The 25858-nt window shown below is 36.0% G+C and overlaps 1 protein-coding gene across 4 annotated transcripts in view; it reads right to left on the bottom strand.

The window, feature by feature from the left end:
* The window catches only part of ZNF286A (zinc finger protein 286A), a 79481-nt gene that overhangs the window by 40354 nt on the left and 13269 nt on the right, over nucleotides 1-25858 (bottom strand). For 2 of the 4 annotated variants that reach the window (XM_023529969.1, XM_023529967.1), the window contains one exon: nucleotides 16641-19137. In XM_023529969.1, coding sequence (XP_023385737.1) covers nucleotides 17909-19137 — 1229 coding nt within the window. In that variant the 3' untranslated portion in view covers nucleotides 16641-17908. Of the gene's footprint in view, nucleotides 1-16640; nucleotides 19138-25858 lie in introns of those variants that run through there. The other 2 variants (XM_011358990.2, XM_023529968.1) reach the window with 2 other exon arrangements.

The following is a 25858-nucleotide window of genomic DNA, read 5'->3' as shown; positions in this document are numbered from 1 at the left end:
CCAGTCATCTGACAACCATCAAAATGTTCTCTGTACTGATGAGTTTGTTTCTGTTTTGTTCATTCATTTTGTTTTTTAGATTCCACACATGAGTGAAGTCATATGATATTTGTCTTTTTCTGTTTGACTTATTTCACTTAGCATAATAGCCTCTAGGTCCATCCATGTTGTTGCAAATGGTAAGATTTCGTTTGGTTTTTTTTTGGGGGGGTATGGCTAAGTAATATTCTATTGCACATATCACATTTTCTTTATCCAATAGTCTATCAATGGACACAGGTTGCTTTCATATTTTGACTATTATAAATAATGCTGCAATGAACATGCTGCATGTGTCTTTTTGAATTAGTGTTTTGGGTTTCTTTGAAATAATACCCAGAAGTGGAATTGCTGGTTACCTCTTTGTCTCTTGTTCTAGCCTTTGTTTTAAAGTCTATTTTGTCTGATATCAGTATTACTACCCAGGCTTTATTTTGTTTCCATTTATATGAAATATCTTTTTCCATCATTAACTTTTAGTCTGTGTGTGTCTTTTAATCTGAAGTGGGTCTCTTGTATGCAGGAAATGTATATGGGTCTTGTTTTCTTATCCATTCTACCACCCTATGTCTTTTAATTGGAACATTTAATTCATTTACATTTAAAGTGATTATCGATAGGCATGTAATTATTCCCATTTTGTTATTCATATTTTTATTTTTCTTAAAAAGTCTCTTTAACATTTCTCATAATGCTGGTTTTATGATGAACTTGTTTAGCTTTTTCTTGCCTGGGAAGCTCTTTATCTTTCCTTCAATTTTAAATGATAGCCTTGCTGGGTAGAGTAATCTTGGTTGTAGATCCTTACTTTTCATCACTTTGAATATTTCATGAAAATCTCTTCTGGCCTGCAAAGTTTCTGTTGAGAAATCAGCTGATAATCTTATAAGAGCTCCTTTGTAGGTAACTAACTGCCTTTCTCTTGCTGCTTTTAAGATTCTCTCTGTCTTTAACCTTTGCCATTTTAATTATGTGTCTTGGTGTGGGCTTCATCTTGTTTGGGACTCTGTACTTCCTAGACTTGCATATCTATTTCTTTCATCAGAGGTTCTTTAAACTATACTCTTTTTTCTTTTTTGTTATTCTGACTGTTTTCCACTACCGTGTGTTCCACAACACTGATTTGATCTTCTGCTTCATCTGCTTTGTTATTGATTCCTTCTAGTGTATTCCTCATTCAGTTATTATATTCTTCATTTTTTGACTGTTTCTTTTTTTTTTAATAGTTTTTATGTCATTTCTTATGTTTACTATCTCTTTGTTAAAGTTCTCACTAAGTTCCTTGAGCATCTTTATAACCAGTTTTTGGAACTCTGTATGTGGTAGATTGCTTGCCTCTGTTTTTCATTTAGTCCTTTTTCTGGTATTTTCTCCTGTTGTTTCATTTGGAACATATTTCTTTGTTTCTTCATTTTGGCTGCCTCTCTGTTTGTTTCTATGTATTAGGTAGATCTGCTATGTCTCCCAGTCTTCACAGGGTGGCCTTATGTAGTAGGCGTCCTATGGAACCCAGTGGTGCAGTCTCCTTGGTCACCTGAGTCAGATGTTCCAGGAATGTCCCTTGTGTGGGTTGTGTATGTTCTCCTCTTGTAATTGAGCTTTGATTGCGTTTGGCACATCAGTGGGTGCGAGTGACACTCAGGCTGACTGGCAGTGAGGACTGGCCATGTCCAAGGGTTAGCCCCACTGAGTGGGATTCACCTCAGTGGGCTCTGGTGCCGGCTGAGACTTTGGGTGTGCTGCTTGTGGGGCTAATTGGGTGGTGCTCTGTTGTGGTCTGAAGCCAGCCTCTGGGTGTGTTGGTTTTGGGGTTTCTTGGGAGGTGCTCCCGTGCAGGGCAAGCTCAGCCACTGTCTGTGACTGTCTTGGGGCTACTTGGTAGGAGCTACAAAGCAATCTGCAGTTGCTCACTGCCTGTACTAGATCTAGAGGTGCGTGGAAGAGGCCACGCTATGAACCGAGGCTGGCTGCCACCAGTACAAAGCCTGGAGAGCTCAGCAAAAGGCTCAGGGCATCCCAAGGCCTGCTGCTGCCTGCCAGGCTGCCCATAAGGCTCAGCCACTGCACACCTGAGGTCTGCAGATCCCTGAAAGTTGTCCAAGTAAGTCTTCAGTGTTGGCCAACCCCAGCTACCTACTGGCCCCCACCAACCACCAAAAATGCTTCTGGCAGTGTGCGAGTTGGGTGAGGGTGGGGTCCCAGAGAGTCACCAGGGTGGAGAGAGTATATTTCACCAAGCCAGTGCAGATTCAGATTTGGCCATGTGGGGTAGGGTTCAACACAGGGATAATGGTGGCTGTCCTTCCAGTCCTCATCCTGAAGCCACACAACCTAGTCTTCCCCTGTATGTCTCTGGCACCTTCCAAACTGCTGTCCCTCTGCCGGAATCCAAGGTGATTGCCTACAGGTGAGTCTGTGCGCAGTGTCTTTAAGGGGAGGTCTGGGTTTCCAGCTCCCTTCTGTTTCACCGACATGGTCAGATTCCCCAGTGATTTTTACAGCCAGATTTTGTGGGAACTCCTCTTCCCGGCACTGGAACACTGGGTTGGGGAGCCTGGTGTAGGGCTGGGACCGCTCACTTCTCGGGGGGCGGGGGGGACTCTGTAGCTGAGATATCCCTCTCAATTCTCAACTGCTACACGTGTGTGAAGTCAGCCTGTTTCACGTCTCTGCCCTTTCTACCAATCTTGACATGGCTTCTTTATATCCTTAGTTGTAGAAATTTTGTTTAGCTAGGCTTCAGATAGTTCTCCAGGTTGATCGTCCTATAATTTAATTGCAGTTTTAATGTGGTCATGGGAAGAGTCAAGCACAGCATTTACCCTCTCCACCATCTTGACCAGAACCCCCTATTTTGAGGTATCTTGTAAGAAATTGAACTCTACATCAGATAACACTCCTTGTTGTGTTGCTAGGGGATTTTTCCACAATGAATTGCTAATAGCATTATTTTTTGTTTTCCCATTCTGGCCCCTTAGGTTTTTTCTGCTTTAGAAAATTCTTCAGATCAGATCTTTTTGGGGTAGGTGATGTGTGAGAGAAGACAGAAAATCTTGTTTGTTTGTATGTGACTTCATATAACTCCAGAAAATGTCTCATATCCACCAGAAAGGAGAATAGTCCTATAAACCTGCACAGGTAAGCTTCTGTATTGTTTACTTTTGACTTGTGGGTAAGCTTGGTGAAATGGAGCTGCAAGCTATCTTTGTATCTATGTCTGTAAATGAGACACATTTACCTTTACCTCACTGTATTTTAAATATTTTCCTAAGTTGGAAGAAATTAATAAATTATGTTGTCAAGACTCTTAAAGTAAAGGAGTTCTGATTAATTTAGAGAATTATAAGCGTCTAATATAAAGAAACTCTAGGATTTCTAAAGAAAGAGACTAAACTTCTAATACTCTGAATGCAGCCTTTTTAGGAAAATAAAACTAAAACTTCTCATAGAAACATTAGTTAGAGGGATTTTTATATATGAATTTAAGGGTTTATAATTAATATGGACCTGTGAACAAATTAGAATAATTTTGGTTTAAAAAGAGCCAGATGTTTCTTCCTGAGTTTTATCAGTACAGAATATACTGTAAACATGCATTCTATTTTTTGTAAGACTTGGTATGTTTTTGATCACCAGTTCCAATGTGTGTTTTTTCCCTCATACATCCAAGCAATTCTCAGACATCAGCTGGGTGTCTTACAATTTAATTCAATTCTGACACCATCTACCCAGAGATAGCATCAGATCCAACAGATTAAGGCTCAGTCCTATAAGACTAACCCCACTAGTTGCTAGTTGCAAGTACAGGTTGTTACCTGTACTTCTGACCCACTGGCTAGAGATCAGAGGTTCCAACATCCTTCTCCCCACTCCTTGGGTTCAATTAATTTTCTATAGAGGCTCACAGAACTCAGAGAAACATTTTACTTACTAGATCACCATTTTATTATAAAAGGGTATATAACTCAAGAATAGCTAGGTGGAAGAAATGCATAGAGCAAGGTATGGGGGAAGGGTGTGGAGCTTCCATGTCTGCTCCAAGTACACCACTTTCCCCAAATTTCCAGCATGTGTTCACCAACCTAGAAGCTCTGCAAACCCTCTCTTTTTATTTTATTTTTTTAATGGACTCTTCATTCCTAGTCATGGTTGATTAAATCATTGGTCATCGGTTACTGATCCAACTTCCAGCCCCTGCTCACTCCCCCAAGGTCAGGTGGTTGGACTGAAAATTCAACCCTTTGATCACATGGTTGGTTTTCCTGGCAACTAGTCCCCACTCTTATGTGGGGGCTTAGTTAATCTAAACTTCTGGTTTTACTTAGCTAAATTATATTACTTCCATATGCTTAACACTATGAAAATTTAACATTATGTGTTTAATGCATTGAATTATACTTGTGAAAAACTTTTTATTATCAACAATAATTGTGTTGCTCTGTAATTAGTTGATACATAATTTCCAAAGGACTTAGTTAACTTTAAGACCTAGAATTAATAATACAATGAACCAATTGTATTTTTTAGCATGAGCACACACATATGCACGTCATTACTGATCTGTTGACTCACCTCACTGGCATGAAGCAGAAGCTGGACGTGCAGTTGCTTTGCTGTCTCCTGGATTTTTTCTTTAGTTCTTCTTTCTTGGGTTACAGATGTGTGTTTTGCTCTATGACAAAGGGTCCTGGCTTCTGCAGGACACCTCTGTCACCAAGGTAAGAGGCATCAAGAATGGATACAGGTTTTGGTCTGTCTTTATGAGGTCTTAGCTCTTGCTCATGTGATTGTGGACCTGACATGATAGCAAGGCAATGATAGGAAAATTCTCCAACATAGGTATGCTCAGAAGAACAGCTGGTGTAACCTAGAATTCACCTCTGCTTCATTATACAATCATAATAAATTTACATTGCCCTTTTGATCCCTGTTATGGACAAACAAAGTGCATTATGGGTATATGCATGCTCAGATAGAAAAAAGTTATATAAGAAACTTATCTGTTAATCAAGGCTTATAAGGAATGGGCCATGGAGGAGGACCAAAGCCTTGCAGGCAGAATAAAAGAGCCTGAAGCAGGCGGCTTCATGGCTGGCCTCTCTTGGCAGCCTACTCTCCCTTCTGAGAGTGTACTTTACCTTACAGGTTGACTGCTCTTGGCAGCCTACTCACCTGTCTGTGAATGTACTTTTGCTTTCAATAAAACTAGCTTGCTTATAAACTGCTGGGGCATCTGCCTTAAATTCATTGTTGCTGGATGACAAGAACCAAGGACTGGGAGTTCCAGGACTCCCCAGAACCAGTAACAATAGAAAGTAATAAAAGAAAACCCTGAAATGAGAGTTTGGAACTTCTAAGAAATCTAATGTTTTACATAGATAATGAAGAAGAAACGACTTTTCTGATGTCTCAATTGTCATGGATTAGACTTCTGTGAAAGCAATTTCACTGACAGGTGTGGAAAACTAGCTCAACTTTCGCCTAAAAAATTATGGATCCAGCTGTTAACATAATTGTGCTTTTCTACACTAAAATGACATTAAATCAGATAAGCTCTATAGTTGAAACACTTAAGTTTGGAGTCCTTTGAGTGACTATTTTTCATGCAATGGAAATAATATTAAAATTGCAAATTCTTATTATAATTTATATTATTTGTCCTAATAGCAAAAATGTATTCAAATGCATTTATTGAGGTATAACATATATACCAAAAAGCGCAGAAATCACAACTCTACTTCTCAGTAATTTATCACAAAGTGGATATGCCCTTGCAACAAAAACACAGTTCAATAAAATAAGATGAAACTAGCAACCCAGAAGCTCATCTCCTGATAGCCCCCGACCATTACTTATTTCATCTTGCCAAAGCTAACTATCATTTAGTTTTTAACACTACAGAGTAGTACTGCCTATTTTATAAATTTGTGTATTTAGAACCAGTAAGAATCATTCTGTGTCTGACTTCTTTTCCATTGGCATTATATTTCTGATGTTCATCCATGTGGTTTCATGGAACAATTCATTCATTTTTGCTGCTCTGCGGTATTCTATGTACGAATACACCACATTTATCAATACTGCTGTTGATGGACAGTTGGTTTACTTTCAGTTTGGGGCTATTAGCAGTAATGTAGCTATGACCTTTATTGTTCATTTCTTTTGGTGCACATGCATAGATATTTTAGTTAAGTATGGACTTACAAATCAAATAGCTTGGTCATAGTGACTGCATATGCTCAAATCTAATACATGTCACTAAAAAGTATTCCAAAGATGCTTGACCAATATGCAATTCAACCACCTGTTTAAGAGAGTTCTAATTAGTATATATCTTCTCTTCTTTCTGGATGTCCAGAGTAGAAACCATGATAGTCATAGGTATTCTCTCTACACAATACTGGGAATTACTTGATTGTGTCAGTCTTTCTCATTTTAGCTATTTTGGTTATTTGGTGGTGGTAGTTCGTCTTTATTTATTTTGATTTTTTAATTATTAAAAGGCATGAGCACTTTTTTATATGTGTTTATTAAAAATTTATATATTGTTTTTAAGCATCTGCAAACTTTTACACATTTTTTCCTACTGTGCTGTTAATCTTTCTAAATGATTCTGAGGAATTTTAAAAAATAAATTCTTGATATAAATTCTTGAGACTTTTTCAGTTAAATGTAAAAATATTTTCTCTCATTCAAAAAATAGTTTATTAATGGATAATCTTTAGATATTTAGCTTTTAAATAAGATAAAAAAGTGATCGAACATATTTGTATTATGTATATTTTTGCCTCTTATTTTCATGTTATAGAATGTGTCTGACTTTGGATTACATTAATGTATCTGTTTACTTACATTTTTTAATTTAAGAATAACCTGAAACTTACAGAAAAGATGTATTAGAAGTACAAAGGATAGCCATGTTCCCTTTGGTCAGATTCACTTATTGTTAACATTTTATCCTGTTTTATCATTTGCTCTCTCTATACACATTTTTTTTTCAGAAAAATTTGAGAGTAAATTGCACATGTTATACTTTTTTACCTCTAAATACCTCAGTGTGCATTTTCAATAATTGGTATTATTTCACATAACCATGATATAGTTATCAACTTCAGTAAAGTTAACATTGATGTAATACTTTTATCTACTCTACTTCTTGTATTCTACTTTTGAAAACTTGAACCAATAATGACCTTTATAGTATTTTCCCTTTTATGTAGGATCCAATCAAGGATCATATATTGTATTTAGCTGTCATGTTTCTTCAGTCCCTTTTAATCTGGAATGGGTAGTCAGTCTTTCTTTGTCTTTTATGACATTAACATTTTTGAGAAATTCAGCTCTTTTGTTTTTATAGTTCTCATTTTGAGGTTTGTTGACTGTTTCCTCGTGATTAGATTCCAGTTATGCACTCTCTAATATCACATAAGTTATGTTGTATCTTTCTCATGGTATCGCACCTGGGGCACATAATGGCCATTTACCCCTTGGCCATTATATTCATTTTTAATCAAAGTGTTTCCCATATATTATTATATGATTATTTAAAATGATTATATTATTTTCCTTGCAATTGCCAATTTTAACACGCAATCTATAGAGAAGATATTTTAAAACTATGCAAATATCCTGTTCCTCATCAAAATGTACCCTCTTAGATTTATCATCCATTGATGATTTTTGCCTGAACCAATCTTTATTGTGATGGCTGCAAAATGATTTTCCAGCTTCACTTTTACTAGTTTGCATCTGGCATCCTGCTGTAAGCAAAGGCTATTTTCTCTTGTATACTTACTTCTTATTATCATGAGAATTCATGCAGTATTTTTTTCAGTGGTTTAATAATTCATTACTGTCTTGTTTTGGTGCTCGATTGTCCCAGATTTGGTCAGTGAGGGCTACTTCAAGCTTGCTCCTTTGCCTTTGTGACCTACTCTCATCATTTTTTTGAGTACTACCTTATTTTCTGGAACAAAATGTTTCAGGGTCTTCTTGTAACTGCCTTCCCTCAGATCTGGAATGAGCCATTTCTCTGAGGAACACTGGTTCCTTTTAGTGGAGAATGGTATCAGAAATTAAGATCTGAGCTCATTGTGACTTGGGTGTTTGCTTCTAGCCTCTTTAAATGAACAAAGCTAGGAAATACATGTATGTATATAAATCTATAGATATACAAGTATATGTGTTCACTTTTGCCATGTTAAGAAAGTGTAAATGGGATATGTGTGGCTGAGATCATATTATGTTTGTGAGCTTTGCTCATCTGCTAAATTGCTTGTGTATAACAGAGTTTTCGATCACATGTGTTCCAGTTAATTACTTTGGTTAGAAAAGCTGTGATTAATATGAATGTTTGAAAGATTATATTGGAAAAATAGTGGCAACAAAACTGCAGAAAAGACTTAATATAGCAAGCCTGAAATTAGAATCTTAAGAAAGGCCTGACAAGGTTAGCCCTTGGTTGGCATGTAGAAACTTTGACTTCGGATGGTTCTCAACATTTCTAGAACTGATAAGAGTGGCCATTGTGCCTAACCTGTTTATACAAACAATGTGGTTTATGCTAAACACTTGCTGTCCTTCTGGAAATCTGCAGTTTGAGTACACTCTAGAGAAGGTGCCTATGTGACCAGCACCTTATAAAAACTTTAGGTACTGAGATTCTAGTGAGCTTCCTTGGTAAACAACATATGTTACCACAACAATTAAGTATGTTCAATTAAGTATGTTCTATACTCCTAAAGTATACTAGGAAAGGACTCTTGGAAACTTGCGCCTTTTTTCCTCCAATGTTTGCCCTGTGTGCTTTTTCTCTTTACTAATTTTGCTTTGTATCTTTTCACTGTAATAAATTACAGCCATGAGTGTGAAAATATATTGAGTTCTGTGAGTCTTTTTGGCCAAAAATTGAGCCTAGCAGTCATCTTGGAGACCCCCAAACATGTATGTAAGAGAATGGGATGTTTCTTTTGTCTTTTTGAGAGTAATTTTGTCTTAAAGTGCAAGGTCTGGTTGTTCCAGAATGTGAAAACAGAGAGTAGAAGACAAAACTGGAGTGGATACAATAAGTCTTAAAAGTTTCAAGGGAAAATGAACTTTATTTGTGTTTATCATAGCTATAAATATTAAAAAGAAGCAGTAAAACATGTTAATGTTTTGACAAAAGTTGGCTTGATTTTGATGGGTTTATTCATCAAATGTTTGTGAAATATTTAATTCTAAATATTATATTACTATAACATTAGAATTTGGTTATATCTTTGCTTTAGTGATAGTCTGCTCTTAACAAGAGGAGGTGAAACTTTGACTATTTACTATTGATTAGGGTCAGACTCTGTGAGGTCATTTGTTGACTTGTAAAAATACGAGAACCAAAAAAATCCTGATAAATTGCAAATAATTTCTATTTGGTAGGAAAGATGGCTCCAAAGGTCATGGTTTTATTGTCCTGTAGACAATATTGTCTAATCTAGCAGTCTTATCCCAGCATTCTTCCCTTCACTGACTATATACGCACAAGTTTCTGATATCTTTGAACCAGCCTTACTAGCCTCATAGTTCCCTCATTAATGAGTTCAATAATTTTTTGACATGTTTACTATATGAGTTATATTTTTAACTTTTAAAAAAGTATACGCTGACACATCTTACCTCCTGGGTTGAAGAAAACACAGCAAAATGTAATGCCTCATTTTCTGTACTGGATACTATAAACTGCTTTTGTGGTAAGAATGTGATAATAAAAACAAAAATGTCTACTAATTATACACTATGAAATAGTGTATTGTGTGAGTGTGTGTCTTTAAGAGCTTTTAATTATAGCTTTGAAATCTAGACAAGCAATGGAAGAATATAAAGAACTCTATACAGAAGGGCAAGAAAAAGAGAAAACTTAATCGAGCACCGTTGTCTTTTCTCTGTATTACTGCTGTAAACTTCCGAACTTGCTCCTGGCCATCAATTTCACCCTTTTCCAGTCTATTCTTGATATTGCAGTCATGGTGATAGCTCAAAAATGAAAATTTGATCATGCTACTCTCACTCACCAAAAATAACAATTCAAAACCTCCCATATCCTTCCATATTCATATCCTTCAGGATTAACTCCAAATTAACTCACAAGGCCCTTCGTGATCTGCCCATTAATGAGCTTATCTTAAATTTTCACCGCTGCCATTCTTGTTTTCTATGCTCTAGGCACGAAGAGCTAAACCACACATAGTTCCTAAAACACACCATCCTCCATCTCACACATTGCTCCTTCTGCCTAGAATATCATGCCCTCCCACCTAATTTCTTCACTGTGTAATTCCTTTTCCTTGGTATCCAAGTGTAATGGCATCTTTCTGGCTTTTTAAAATGCCAACTACTCTAACCACAAAAGGCTGTGTTGGTTTTCCTTCTTGTGTGTTTTTATAGTGTCTTATGCATTCCTTGAACTTATAGTATAAGTTCAAGCACTTATGCCATACTGCAATTGCTTGTACTCAGTAATATCTCTTAGCTAAGAGCAGGGACTGAGGTGGCTCCATAGTGTAGTGGTTAGCACGTGTGCTTTACATGCGGAAGGTCCTGGGTTTGCGCCCCAGGTGGAGCCACAGACCATACCCTGGGTGCACCAGGGCCCCCGGGTCCATGCCACAAGCATGTCGGGGGAGACACCCTGCCTTCAGAGATCCAGTTCTTAAGGGGGAAGCAGCCACATCTATAGGTTAGGGGTGAAAGTGGGAGTGGGAATTAAAGAGGGGAAAAAAGAAGAGCAGAGACTGTGTATTAGTTATCATTTTATCCCCAGCATCGAGTATATAGTACCTGGCACAGAGTAGTTGCTCAAAAGTACTTACTTAACAATTCTGGGTGTAGACAGGGAATGACCATGGGAGCAAGATGCTGGAGTAAAAAGAAGTGGTCATTAAAACTGAGGAGTTCTCACAAGAAAAAAACTTTGTAACTATGTATGGTGATGGATGTTAAGTAGACATATTGTGATGATCATTTTACAACACATACAAATTATGTTGTACACCTGAAACTAATATAATGGTATATATCAATTATACTTCAATAAAACAACTGAGTTCAAATAATTGTAAGGTCAGGATATTAGAGGTGTCATCCACATGGGCTCTGACATCACTCAGAATATTGACAGGAATGTCAAAAAAGGAGGCCAAAAAGTTCAAAGAATATAGAGGAGTGAACAAGGAGTCAGTAGATAATGGTAAAGAGGAAGAGAAGTGGTAGAGTCAGAGGCAGTAGCCTCAGAGAAGGTGTTTGTATATGAAGATCGATGAGAGTTTCAAAAGGCAAGGATGTTGTGTCATCTACTAATCCTATAATGTATAGAAAGTGGGAGAATGAGCTTCCTTTCTTGTAGAGAGCAGTAAAGAAGATGGCATTTCCCCACTTAAGGATGGGTGGGAGCATATGACTTGTTTCGGTGAATAAAATTGTATGTCAGTGCAAGACCCTCTAGATTGTTCCTTTTCTTCTAGCATGGTGAAAGCAATGAGATGGTGGCTGCTTCATCAGCTCGGGTCCCTGAGTGGCTGTGATGAGTTCCTTGCCAGTCCACAATGAATAGGTCACACAAACAAGCATTACTAATTGGCATTCTAGTGAGAAGGCCAAGGCAAACGATGGCATTGCAGTGGTTAGCTAACTTCACAATCTAGTTAAGCGATAGGGAAAATCTCGGATATCTTTCTGTAGTCTCACTGCAGGGGAAAAAATATCATACAACACCTCCTCTTTCTCACATGTTTATCTCTTCTTAGGACTCTTACTGCTATAGGATATCTGGGAGTGGATGTGGTTAAGCTCCCCCACCATCAGGCAAACCCAAAGAGTTTCCTTCTCCAATTTTCAATCACGTCTATTACAGATGACATAAGGGGTCTCAAACCGAGTAACTACACATACATGGTTCTAAATGTAAAGGAGATGGAATTAAGGCAGGAAGAATGGCAGAGATGGTCATCAGCAGCTTTTCTGTGGAGGGCTTGCGGGATCTTTGTTTCAATGTTTATGTCTACATTCACACCAAGCCCTTTGAAATAAAATCCCTGAAAATAAAGAGCCAAGTTCTTCAATCCTTTTGGGTTACCATAAATCTGAAGGAAACTACAACTCCTGAAGAGGGACAAATAAGCAGAGTAATTCATGTTCACACTAGTTATTTTCTCACTCTACTGCTTTCCAAGTCTATAGAAGGCAGAATACCCTCATTCTGTACTATCTTAGTTAAGTACAGCCTCTGTCCCTCAGCATGCTTTCCCTTCTCCCCTTCTTTCCTACTCTTTTCAGAGTACCCAATTCTTTTGGACATATTGATTGGTTCAGAGATGGGTATGGGATCTAAATCATTCAATCAGAATCCACCCTGAAACTTTTAATGGCACCATGGATAATCAAATACTCTGTTCTCTGGAATCAACAGCTGTCACAATAACTCAAGTCAAAAGCTGCCAATGACCATCTCTGTCATTCTTCCTGCCTGAGAATGGAGCCAATCTGAAGGAAAAGAGCTAAGATAACTAGAGAATGATCTGATAACATCTTTTGAGCACTTGAATGCAGTCATATCTGAAGCTATATCTAACCCTTAAACTCTCTAAGCTCTTTTTGTTTAAGCTTGCCTGAAATGGGTTTTCACAAATTAAGAGTCCTAGATAACCCAGTAGGTTTAACTCACTAAAACATGGGATGCATGAATCGTAAGACTGGGAATTGAGTTGACTATACATAAAATAATCATGTTTTGGTATGCCAAAAGTAACATTTAAGATAGTAGCTGCTCTTTATCACCTTGGAAATGTAGCTATTGATGAGCAAAGACTCCCTGCCAACCCACAGTGGACAGGTAACACAAGTTATTATTAAGAATTGGCACTCTGGTGAGGATATGCTTTATATATAAATAAATAACTAAACAAATAAACAAATGAATAAATAAATAATAAATAATTTAAAAATAAATAAATTATATATATATATAAAAATACCAGAGCATGACATTGAAGAAAATTATCATCATCATAATTCTGCAACATGATTTAATGCTTACAAAGCATTTTCACGTGTCATCTTGTAATCTCCACTGAAGTCCTGTGTGTGAACATTTCCTTAGGTTTTGGCTTTCTAACAGTGTGTCACTGATCTTTGGAAAACAAGTGATTTTTGGGGAAGATGGGGAGGAGGGGATTGGATAGATTTATTTATGCTGAAGTTTGCTATTCAATTACAGTAGACATGTTTGTTTTATCTGCCCAGTATCCCTGAATTTCTTTTAGGGAAGCAGCCCTTCCTTTCTTCAGTGTAAGCTGTTTGAGAGGGATGAACATCACCCTCTCTGGCCCCAGGGTTTTACATGGGAGTCAGTTCTGGTCAATGAAAGGACCCCAATTCAAGGCAGTAGATGGTTTGGTGATCAGCTTGACTCAAGCAAATCCTGGAGATTTTACTGGAGTTGTTTCAAAAGAGGTATTCTTGGGACTATAAAAGCTAAGGATCATACTAGCTTGGAATTGCCAGTAGATAGATTTGTCATCACTGCAGGAGACGGATGAAAGTATAGCCAATACAGAAGAAGTAGAACAAAGATGAAGGTAAATGGTCCACATCTAGCAATGCCTGAGTATCTATCTGGTTTCACCTCATAGATTCCTCAGATATGTGAAATTTTCTGACATGATGATAATGTATATGGGGGAATTGGCAAGAGTGGGATGGGGTGTGAGGTATGCACATTTTATGTATAGTCAAGTCAACCTACGGGCAGATTATCTGGTTTATGGATGAAAAGAGGTTAAAAGATAGGCTATGTTTTAAAAAAACATAAAGAACAATTCAGTAAAAAACATCTGATTTTTAAATTTTTTTGAGGACATTAATTGGAATGACAAGGTAATCCACAGATGTCACATTATACATATTACCACAGGGGAACAACACCTTTCCCCCTTTCCAATAATACCTATGGTGAAGGACAGCTCAATTGGCTCTAAATCTCCAGTCTGTCCAGTTGGGACCTAGAAAAGAATTAGGTAAGGAAAAGGCAAAAGCAGGGGCAAAGAGCTTCCAACTTAAGTCCGGTTGTAATATTAAAAAAAGTGAAAATGTGAAAAAATTGTAAGGCCTTTAATACATAATTGGACTAGTAAATTGCTAGCAATTTGAATAAGGATTGGTATTCTTATATTATTGTTTTTATACTTCTAGGTGATATTGTCCTCCCAAAACCCAAATGTAATTTAAAATTTATACTAAATCAGCTTTTTACCCTATCTTGCCTAGTTTTAACTGTACTTTTTATATGAAGTTTGTTCTTCCCTCTCTTTTTTCCACCATTGTTCCTAAGTGAGTGGTGCCTGTACTTGACCTGAGGATGCTAAGCACCATTAAGTAGAAACATCTTTCCTCTACTCTTTAATCTCACAGATACATGGGCTGTGGAAGGTATTCCCTAATCTGTGACACCAAAAGTTACGAAGCCCAGATGAATAATTAGAAATGCGACTGGTTTCCTGAATGATATGAAGATATTTTATGGTTGGTCTTTCTTTACCTCTTAAAATATGCTTAAATTTGGAGAATTTTTGAGCAATTTACAAACATTTCTGACAATATATAAATAACATCTTTATTGACAGTAGGCCGGAGTAAGAGTAGTCAAATTTAGTTTATAGGTAACCAAATTTGAAAAGCAGAACACTAAAACTTCCAAGATTCATGTCAGGGTACAAAGACACAGCCTGAATGAACACCAGACATAAAAAGAACATATACTGAAATACATATAAAGGGCCAGAGTTCTCAGTTAAATATAGAGCAAATACTTTAACACTACTTAGACTGCAATTAGATTATAAACTTGAGTCTCTGGAATTATCATGCAGCTCCTGGTTAAATGGTACTCAGAGGAAAAAAAGTAGACTCCTCAAGGTCTAAAGGAGGCTGTGTAGGGAGTGACATCAGATAGAAACAAGTGTAGAAAATGAAACCCCTTCTCTATGATGACCTTGGATAGGATGGTCACAAGTCTTGATTGGTAAAGAAAAGGTGTGGAAAATACACACATTCTTAATTTCTACTGATGCTTAGCAACTTACTATATAGACTAAATGTTTATGTCCCTCCAAAATTTATGTTGAAACCTAATCCTCCATGTTACGGTATTAAGAAGTGGGGCCTTTGGAAGGTGATTAGGTCATGAGGGCAGAACTCTCGTGAATGGGGTCAGTACCCTTATAAGAGGTCTCAGAGATCTCCCTCGCCCTTTCAACATGTGAGGACACAGTGAAAAGATGGCTATGAACCAGGAAGCAGGCCCTCACCAGACAGTGAATCTGCCATGTTCCTGACCTTAGACTTTCCAGTCTCCAGAACTATGAGATTGTTTAATGTTGTACGCAAGTCCCTCAGTCTATATTTTGTTATAGTCACCCAAATGGACCTATAACACTTCATTAAAATGGGTATGTACGTGTGCGTGTGTGTGTGCGCGCGCACACACACACACACACACACGAGACTCTAAACATAATTTACTGTGTGCCAGGTCTTTTGCTTGCAGTTATAATTTAATCCTCACAACATTATGAGAGAGGGATGACTTATTCCCATTTTACAGATAAAACCCTGAGGCTGAGAATAAGTTTTTTTTTTTTTAAAGATCTAATTGGCTTTATTAAATGATTCCTGAATGAGGCAGCACCTCATCTAGTTACTAGATGGGATTTAAGTAGCTTTTCAAGGTCACATATTGCTAAGTGGAGGTGGCAGAATTAAAATCCAGCTTTGGAAAGCCCATGCTGATGTTATTTTGTTAGTCAAATTTTGGCCCCCAAGTGATGAATTTATTTTCACTCAAGTATTTGGCACATTGAGAAATAGCAAGTATTTTAGGCTTTTCAGGACATACACCCTTGGCTACAACTACTCAACTCTGCCATTGTAGCACAAAACAGCCAAACACAACATGTAAATGAATGAGTGTGACTGAGTTCCAATTAAACATTATTTATGGAACTAGGCAGTGGACAGACTTGGTCTGTGGGTCTAGGCTACAGTTAGCCAATTCCTGCTTTAGACCACTATTGACTATTAAGGCAATGTGAAGGGTTGAGTTCTCTTTCCTTTATTTTGTTCCCGTGTCAGCCATTCTCCCTCCTCAACCTCTCAGTCCTTGAGCCTTCTTCTCATTCACCTCAACTCCCTTCAATGTGGTTTAAAAAATTCTTTATCAAACATATTTCCACTCCTTTCAGCCCAATTTCCTATTATTTTCTTTGATTTCCATCATTGCTGGATTTATACTTGATGTATCCTTATGATCTTGCTCTCTACTACCGCCTCTTCTTTCAACTCTATTCTTACATTCTTTAATAATAGAATAAAAGTCTACAGAGAAGAAATTATAAGAAGTCACAGGGATATTGTTGGGGGGGGCAAGACATGGGCTGGTTGCTGAATGTTTGTAAAGAACAGGATTTAGTAGACAAAAGATAAGAACTCTATAACTACTTTTTCCCCTCTATCTTTTCTATAGTCTTGTTTTCGCACAATATGTAATAGAATAACAATAAAAGCTGACATTTGTATAGTTTTTTGCTAAATATTTATTTGAACTTTTGCTTTTGTGTTCGCAATCCCATTACTGATGTTTGGGCATCCATCTAGCTTATGTCAATACAGCATTATGGTTCCATGCCTTTTCAATCTTCTTTAGGGCTCTGGGATATAGCAAACACTAACCACCGCATAGAGAGAACAAGAACAAACAAACAAAAAAAAATGTGGGTAAACATGAAGGACAGAAATGGCAACTTTGCAAAGAGGGAAGCTGCTCATCCTCAAGTGAGTCACTGTCCTGTTAGCTATTTTCCATATCTGACAAGAAGATATGTCCTTGCGTCTCAGTTGCTTTAGTTCTTCTTCTTGACTGGGACCCTAAATATAATAACACATTGAACTCATCAACTTTTCAGGCCCTCAACATTGCAGGGATTTTTTCTCTAAGTGACAAAGTATAGTTTACATAAAGTAGAATAATGTAAAGAAATCTCCTTAATACTGAGAATATAGAAAACCAAGAATTTATTCAATGAATACCATCAGAAAAGAGGACTTGATGAAAAACTAGTTAAGATTTTGAACCATACTACTTCAGGGTAACTTCCAAGGAAGTAGAAAATGAAGTTTGCACAGCAGACGGATAACAATTATCTAAATCTATGACCAGCATAATCCATGTGAACGTAACTTACAATCTGCTGTAAATACATTCTATTTATTTTCATCAAATTAGACAGTAGCCTTCGTGGGGAGGGAGGAAATAGAAAGCATATTTCAAAACCTTTAAGTTTTTAGAGCTAATATAAATGGAAGGACACTCTCTGGAGAAATGACAACATCTGTATATCTGGACATCTACTTTGCATTCAAGGAGGAACAACTCTGTGTTTTACTGGTGGTAAGAATATGAGCCCTCTGCCTAACCTACCAAGTAAGAACTTCCTTACAAAGTGAGAAGCTTAGCAGGGCTTTGATGTGACAAAGAGAAGGAGATACTAGATTTCATAGTTATTACATTACTACCTATTCTCAAAGATTTCTTGAATTTCTACAAAAGGGTATTGGAGAGGGTTTAGGGATCAAAATCTGAAATCTCTGGCTAGAAGCTTTCATAATTATCAAATCAATGGATCTAAGGAACATTTGTTTATGGCTCAAAAGTATGTTATTATGCAAATAAAATCATATGCATACAAAATTGGTCCTCAAGCAGCATTTTAGGTCTTCAACCTAAACACTCAGGTATTTAACACAGTGATAAAACCAACTTACATTTTTCACATTTAGTAATTTTTCAGGGTTGCTCTTCTGTGTGAATTCTCTGATGTCTGATGAGGGATGAACTGCACTTAAAACTTTTCCCACAGTCATTACATCTATATGGTTTCTCTCCAGTATGGGTTCTTTGGTGTTGAATAAGAGCTGATGAATGAATAAAGGCTTTTCCACATTCATTACATTTGTATGGTTTCTTTCCAATGTGAATTCTTTGATGTTTAGCAAAATTTGAGCTCCGGCTGAAGGTTTTCCCACATTCATTACACTCATAGGGTTTCTCTCCAGTATGAATTCTTTGATGTTGAACAAGATGTGTACTCTGACTAAACGTTTTTCCACATTCGCTACATTCATATGGCTTTTCTCCAGTATGAACTCTCTGATGTTTAGTAAGTGATGAGCAATGGCTAAAGGCCTTTCCACACTCCTGACATTTATAGGGTTTCTCTCCAGTATGAGTTCTTTGATGTTTAATGAGTGCTGATGAATGAATAAAAGCTTTATCACATTCATTACATTCATAAGGCTTCACTCCAGTATGAATCAATTGATGCTGCACAAGATGTGTACTTCGATTAAATCCTTTCCCACATTCATTGCATTCATAAGGTCTCTCTCCAATATGAATTCTTTGATGTATTGCAAGGGATGAGCTTTCTGTGAAGGCTTTCTTGCATTCATTGCATTCAAAGAGAATTCTAGTATGAGTTCTCTGGTGTTTAGTTAAATTAGCTCTGTGACTAAAAGATTTCCCACATTCACTGCAGCTATAGGGTTTCTCTCCAGTATGGACTCTCTGGTGTCTAATAAGCACTGAATGGTAAGTGAAGAGTTCGCCACAATCATTACATTTATGAGGTTTTTTCTCTTTATAGGTTCTCTGCTTTTTCCTTAAGTTTGATTTCTGTTTCAATCTTTTTTCAAGTGTATGAAAGGCATAGGATCCTTTTGGAACTCTGTCTTGAGTGAGGATAGACTTCTGATTAAAGTTTTTCCAATATACATCATGCTCATGAGTTCTTTCTTCGGGGAGTGAATTCATGTAGGTGAACATTTCTTTCAAGTGTCTCTCCTGATTTCCTTGTTGATTTTCTAACCACTTTTCACATTCAAGAGTTGATTCCAAGTTGGTGTCACAGATACTATTCCCTGTCAGTCTGTCTATTATTGCAACCTGGCACGATTCTTCTTTGGAAAAATCTTGCACTGAAGTTGAATCTTTGCTCTCAGGTCCACTCTCCAAGTCTGAAAGAAATTGGAAATGCAAATTTCCTTTGTTTTCTGTGCTCAACAAAAACGCAGTTCTGTAATAAGAGTTAATGAAGGTGAAAAGCATGCCTTCAATGAGTGACTCTTATGAGATGATTTGCAAAGAGAGGCACATGGAGGGAAATGCAGAGTGCATGTGGAGAAAATGAATAGACTCTATCCAGGAGAGTCAGTGGGAGAAAAATGACCAGAAATACAGAGGAGGAGCAATGAAAATGAAGGAATCTATCACTGAGTGAGCAGGAAATGAAGATACCAAACCAGGGGAGAACCAACTTTTTATAAAACACCTACTGCTGTAATAATCCAGGTAGTTATCACCTTAGTGTTGTGAAAGGTTATAACTTCTGTAACGTTTTCAGTCATCTACTCCTACTCACATCTAAATATGCATTCCACTTCTAGTTAAATCTTCTCTAACAATGCTTTTATAATACAACCCTGATCAAAAATCTCCTATGATCTCTCAAAGGTATAATGGCAGATATATGAAATTATATATGCACATGACTGACTATTCATTACAACACTAATTGAGGCAGCAAAACAACATCTCGAATATCCTACTACAGAGAACTGATTAAATAAACTATGGTGTATACATTTAATGGGGTACTATATAACTTTTAAAGAATGAGAAAGACCTCTACATATTACTATAAAGTGTTCTATCAGATAAATTAAATTTAAAAAACTCCAGCAAACCACAACAGATTATATAGTTTGCTACTTTTAGTGTAGAGAAAAAAGTGTCGATTCAAATATGTAGACATATTTGGTTATATTTTCCAAAACCAAGGATGGATAAATGAGATAATAAAAATGGTGACTTATAGGGAAAGTATCAGAACAGAAGAGGGCAGAGATGGAAGCTAGATTCTAAAATACATCTGATATAAATATATTAGAATTTTTATATCTGATATAAAACTACAATGGTAAAATAATTTAAAGACTGTGGTTTAAAGGAATAAATAAATAAAACAGAAGAGCAATTTCAGAAATAAAGTCAAGTATACATATGAATTAAGGACAATATAAAGGTGATATTTTAGTTTGTGAACTACAGATCATTTGTTTTTCCAACAAATGGTGCTATAACTGATTAAACATTCAGAAAAAAAGTTAAGTTAGATCTGTACTTCATTCCATACAGCAAATAAATTCTATTCACTCATCTGTCTACTCTTCCACCCATTTATTCAACAATTATCTATTGATTATCTACCACATACTAGGCTCTGTTCTAGGCACTGGATAAAAACACAAGCAGTCCCTATGCACATGAGTGGAGAGAGAAGTTAGTCTTAACATTCACAAACACATATAAAATTGTACTTGTAGTAAGTACTAAGAAATGAAAAAGGCAAATGATGCTGTGAAAGAATATAAGAAAGGGGTTCTAAGAAAATGGAGTGAGGCTTCCCTGAGGAAGTAAATAATTGAGCTGAAATGAAAATGGGGTTGGGATTCAGGTGAGTGTTCCAGGTAATAGGTACAAAAGCACTGAGGTGAGTGTTACAGGTAGAGGGAATAACATGTCCATAAGCCCTGAGGTGAGAGTGACATTCAAGAAAAACATAGTGGTTGAGAGCATGAACTCTAGAATCAGAATGCATGAATTTAAGCCCAGCTCTGCCACTTACTAGCCGTGTGACCCGGGGTAAGTTATTTAACCTCTCTACTTCAGTTATTTGTATGATGAGGCAATAACAGTATCCACTTCATGAGGAACAATGATACCTACCTTAATAAGTGTTAAATGAGAATATTTACAAAACACTTAAAACTCTGACACAGCATAAGTGCTATGTGTTTAAATACATAAAATATAAATTGATATAAGGCTAGTATATGGAGGTAGAGGTAAAGATCTCCAAATGTGATCCATGGACCTCTGAGAGTCTGTAAGTTCAAAATTATTTTCAAAATAATGCTTATATGTTATCTGAATTTTTCACTGTCTTGACATTTGTACTGATGTTGCAAAAGTAATGGTGGTAAAACTGTTCATAACAACATGAATCAGCAAAACGACACCAAACTTACTAGTAGTTATTATATTCTTCCCCACCATGTTCTTTAAGTTAAAAAAGCCAGTTTTACTTAAAAATGTCTGAGTAAACAATAAACATGAATTTTATTAAATTTCACACCTTGAGTACATGTTCTTTTAATATTCTGGTTTGATAAAACAGGAAATATTCATATAACAATTCTGGTTATATCACAGTATGATGGTTGTCTTGAAGAAAACCACTTATGAGATCATTTGAATTGTGAGCCTAACTAGCTAATTTTTTCATGGACCACATTTTTTCTTGAAAGAACAAATGACAGATAAATTACATTATCCATGTTGGGCATTTGGCAGATATTTACTTATGAATAAAGTGAACCTGTCACTTCAAGAAAAACAACTGACAGTATTTGATAAAATTTGAGCTTTGAGGCAGAAATTAGAATTTGGAAAACTTTTTTCTACCACTAATAGCCTGATAGCTTCCTAAGACTTTTCTAACAAGGTCAGTGGTGATATTAAAAATTGTTATTTTTAAAATATTGTATAATATAATGTGTTGATAGTTGGAAGATCTGCATAACTCAGTAAACCGATATTTTTCAAAAGATCAATAGATTATGAAAAACTCACGGATATGGTTTCAGATGCTACAGTGTTAACTAATCTTTAAGAAACTACCACTTGCCTAGTTTTGGTGTATCAGAATAGCCACAAGTATTTGAAGAGGCTATAAAATACTCCTTCCTTTTCCAATTGTATATTGGTGTGAGTCTGGATTTTCTACATACAGGTCAACCAAAACTACACATCACAACAAATTGCATTCAGAAGCAAGTGTGAGAATATACCTGTCTCAATAACATTTTGTTGTTGTGGAAGATAGTTGTTTTTATAAAAATTATGTTTTTGGTATTAACATGTATGGGTTTATAATTATTATTTTAAAATAAATTACCTAATAGTTTAAAATCTTTCTCATTTTAATTTCTAATACAGTAGGTATTGATAGATATAACACATAAACAAAAGCTCTTTAGGGTACCCAATGATTTTGGGAGTTAAATTAGGTCCTATGATGCTGAAACAATTAAGAACCACTAAGGGTACGCAAATAAAGGAAGAGTAGATAAGGTTGGAATAATAAGTAAAAGAAAGATTTTACAAGAAATTGAAGGCATCAAAGATTTTGGTTGTTATCCTAAGAGCAACAGGAAGCCATTAAAATGTTTTAAGCAAAAAGGTAATGCCATCAGATATGTATTTTGAAAACATCACTCTCACAGCAATATAAAGAATAGAACAAATGGGGGCAAAGATGAAATCAGGGAGATTATCATTGTAGTCCAGACAAACAAAAGGGAGATAGAGATAAGTTAACAATAAAGATATATTCAGAGTATAATAGATAAATACAATGAAGAATTGGGTAAAAAGAAAGATGGAAGTGTAGACTATTCATAGATTTATGGCTTGTACAATTTGATAAGATAGTGTCATTAAGATAATTATTAAAAAGGATCCTGTTGGGGGGAATGGAAAATTTGGACATGTATCAGGCATTCAGTTTTAAAGATGTTGTACTGAGGTATCTTTGATATAAGCAAGTGGAGATATCAAATAGTTAAACAAATATTCAGAACAGGAACCCCAAGGAGAGATCTAAAATGGAAACACAAATTTGGGATTCGTTTAGATAAGAGATGATACTTTGGCAATGGGAATGGATGGGACTGCTGACAAAGAAAGCAGAGGCTGCAAACAGGTGACTAATTGGACAAATTTGACCCTCGGAAATTACCTGTTTGGCCCACATTATACAAAATTTTGAGATTAGTTGCCAACAGTTAAAAATAGATTTCGCATAAAAAGAGATTTCATATAAAAATTCAAATTTTGGGTTTTTCTTGGAAAAACCCCAGAAAACTGGAAGTATACTGAATGACAACCATTAGAGCAGAGGTTGGCAACTACAACCCAGTGCCTATTTTTCTAAATAAAGTTTTACTGAAACACAACCATACCCATTCATTTGTGAATTGTCTATAATGCTTTCATACTACCATGGCAAATTGAGTAGTTGCAGCAGAGACCCTATGTCCCACAAAACCTAAATTATTTACTACCTAGCCCTTTACATAAAACATTTGCCAGCCCTTGAGGTAAAGCTAATGGAGTGATGGCTACCCCTCTCAGTTGAGGCATGTGCTTCCAGTTTGCTTGCTTCACTCAGTTGTATTATCTCTTGACCCATGCAGGCACTCAGGTTTATGATTCCAGGTATATAGAGGGAAGGGAGATTCAAATCAAATCTTGAGCAATTCAAATATTTAATTGTTTAGAAAAGAAAGTTAAGAAAATATAACCAGAGAAGAAGCAATTCCAAATGGATTAAGGATTTAAAGGAAATATTAAAAGACAAATATACTAAAGGAGAACAGAAGCAAATATTTCTATTATCTTGGAGCGAGAAAGGACTTTCTAAGCACTAATTAAAACTGAAAAGTAAAAATGAGAAAAATATCTGTAATATAACAAAGAAGACTTCATATATGAAGAGTTCTTATAGATCACTAAGGATATGGCGATACCTCCCACAAAAAAAGGAGAAAGGTGGTAAATAGGCAAGTTGCAAAAATGAACAGGTCTAAAAGGGGAAACAGACATATCCACATCACGAGGGAAGATTTTAAAACTCTCTCAATATTCAAAAGAACAAGAAAACTAAAAAAAAAAATATTAAGGGAAGATTTTTTTATGAAATATACACACACACTATAAAGTATAGTTATTAAAATAATGTTACTGTAATACAGATAGAAAAGTAAACCTGAGAGCCTACGAACAGACCCAAGTATATATATGGGACCTGCATTTACCATAGAGTTAGCATTACGGATCAATGGCAAAAGATAAGATTTTTCAATAAATGATGCTGGACTATTGGCTTTAAGCATGGAAAGCGATAAAATTTGTTCCCTATTTTACACCATGTAAATAAAGAAAAAAAAAAACTATCTGTAAAATAAAACTTGAACATTTTAGAATACAGTATAGATTATCTTCCTGACACTGGAATAAGAAAGATAATTCACAAAACAAACAAACAAACAAACAAAAAACCTAAACTAAAATTATTCATAAACCTGCTAACACTGAATGTTAAACCTAACTGAAAATAAAAATTTATAAGATTGACAAATCTGATAACAAAAATTAAAAAGATCAACAAATCTGATAACATTAAAAAATTTTAATCCTGTATGCATAATACACCAAAAAATAAAACAAACCACAGTCTAAAGAGTCAATTTTTTTTCTCACTGATTGATAATGGTACTTCTAACATATATTAGTATCTAAAATATACAATTCCAACAAGTCATGAAAAAGATATGAATGGCACAGTTTTAAAAAATGGGCAATGGGAAAGGGGTCAGCTCTCCTAAAACAAAATGACAAAAAAAACCCCCAACTATAATTAGGAGTAAGGTGACTAGCAGGCAAATAGAAGCAGAGGAGTGCAACCCTAACTAAGAACCGGGCATTATAAGCCTAAACATTAAGAAGAGAATTGCTATAGCAAGATAATAATGAAAGTTCAGCAGATATAGGGCCAAATTGAGACAACAATGACCGAAAAAGGTAGGATTCAAAGATCCAAATTTGCAAAGGGTAATGGAGAGAGAAAATCCACAAAAGCCAACCAAAATAAAGAAAACAGACACACAAGGACAAGGAAGCAATGGAAACATCAAGCTATCAGAAAGCAAAAGATAAAATGGCTATAAGAAGACCTCATATTTCAATAATCGCCCTAAATGTAAATAGACTGAACTCTCCAATAAAAAAGTGCAGAGTTGCAGAATGGACCAAAAAACAAAACCCAACCACAGGCTGCCTCCAGAAGACACATCTCAGCTCCAAAGACAAATATAGACTCAAAGTGAAAGGGTGGAATATGGTATTTCAAGCAAATAGCATTTAGAGAAAAGCGGGGGTAGTAGTACTAATATCAGATGAAATAGACTTCAAATAGACTTCAAAATTAAAAAGGTAAAGAAAGATACTGAAGGACACTTCATAATGATAAAGGGAATCATGAACCAAGAAGATATAACACTTACTAATATCTATGCTCCCAATCAAGGAGCCCCAAAATACGTAAAGCAATAACTAACAGAACTAAAGGGACAAACAGACCAAAACAGTATCATAGTAAGGGACCTAAATAATACCTCACTGTCGGATATGGATAGATCATCCAAACAGAAAATCAAGAAGGAAATAACATCCTTAAATGACACGTTAGACCAAGACATAATTGACATTTACAGAGCCTTCCATCCCAAAACAGCTGCTTATACATTCTTCTCTAGTGCACATGGAACATTCTCAAGAATCAACCACATTCTGGGACACAAAGATAGCCTAAAAATATATAAGAAGGTTGATATCATACCAGCCGTATTCTCTGATCATAATGCTTTGAAACTAGAGATTAACTGCAGAAAGAAATCAGTAACAAACACAAATATGTGGAGATTAAACAACACGCTACGGAAAAATAACTGCATCAGAGAAGAAATAAAGATTATCAAGAGATATATAGAAATGCATGATAATGATAGTACAACATATCGAAACTTTTGGGATGTAGCAAAAGCGGTCGTAAGA

This window comes from Pteropus vampyrus, unplaced genomic scaffold (assembly GCF_000151845.1).
Source record: "Pteropus vampyrus isolate Shadow unplaced genomic scaffold, Pvam_2.0 Scaffold44, whole genome shotgun sequence".
In the NCBI taxonomy this organism is placed as follows: domain Eukaryota; kingdom Metazoa; phylum Chordata; class Mammalia; order Chiroptera; family Pteropodidae; genus Pteropus; species Pteropus vampyrus.
The sequence above is the reverse complement of the archived record's forward strand: the minus strand, read 5'-3'. Positions and strand labels throughout refer to the sequence as shown.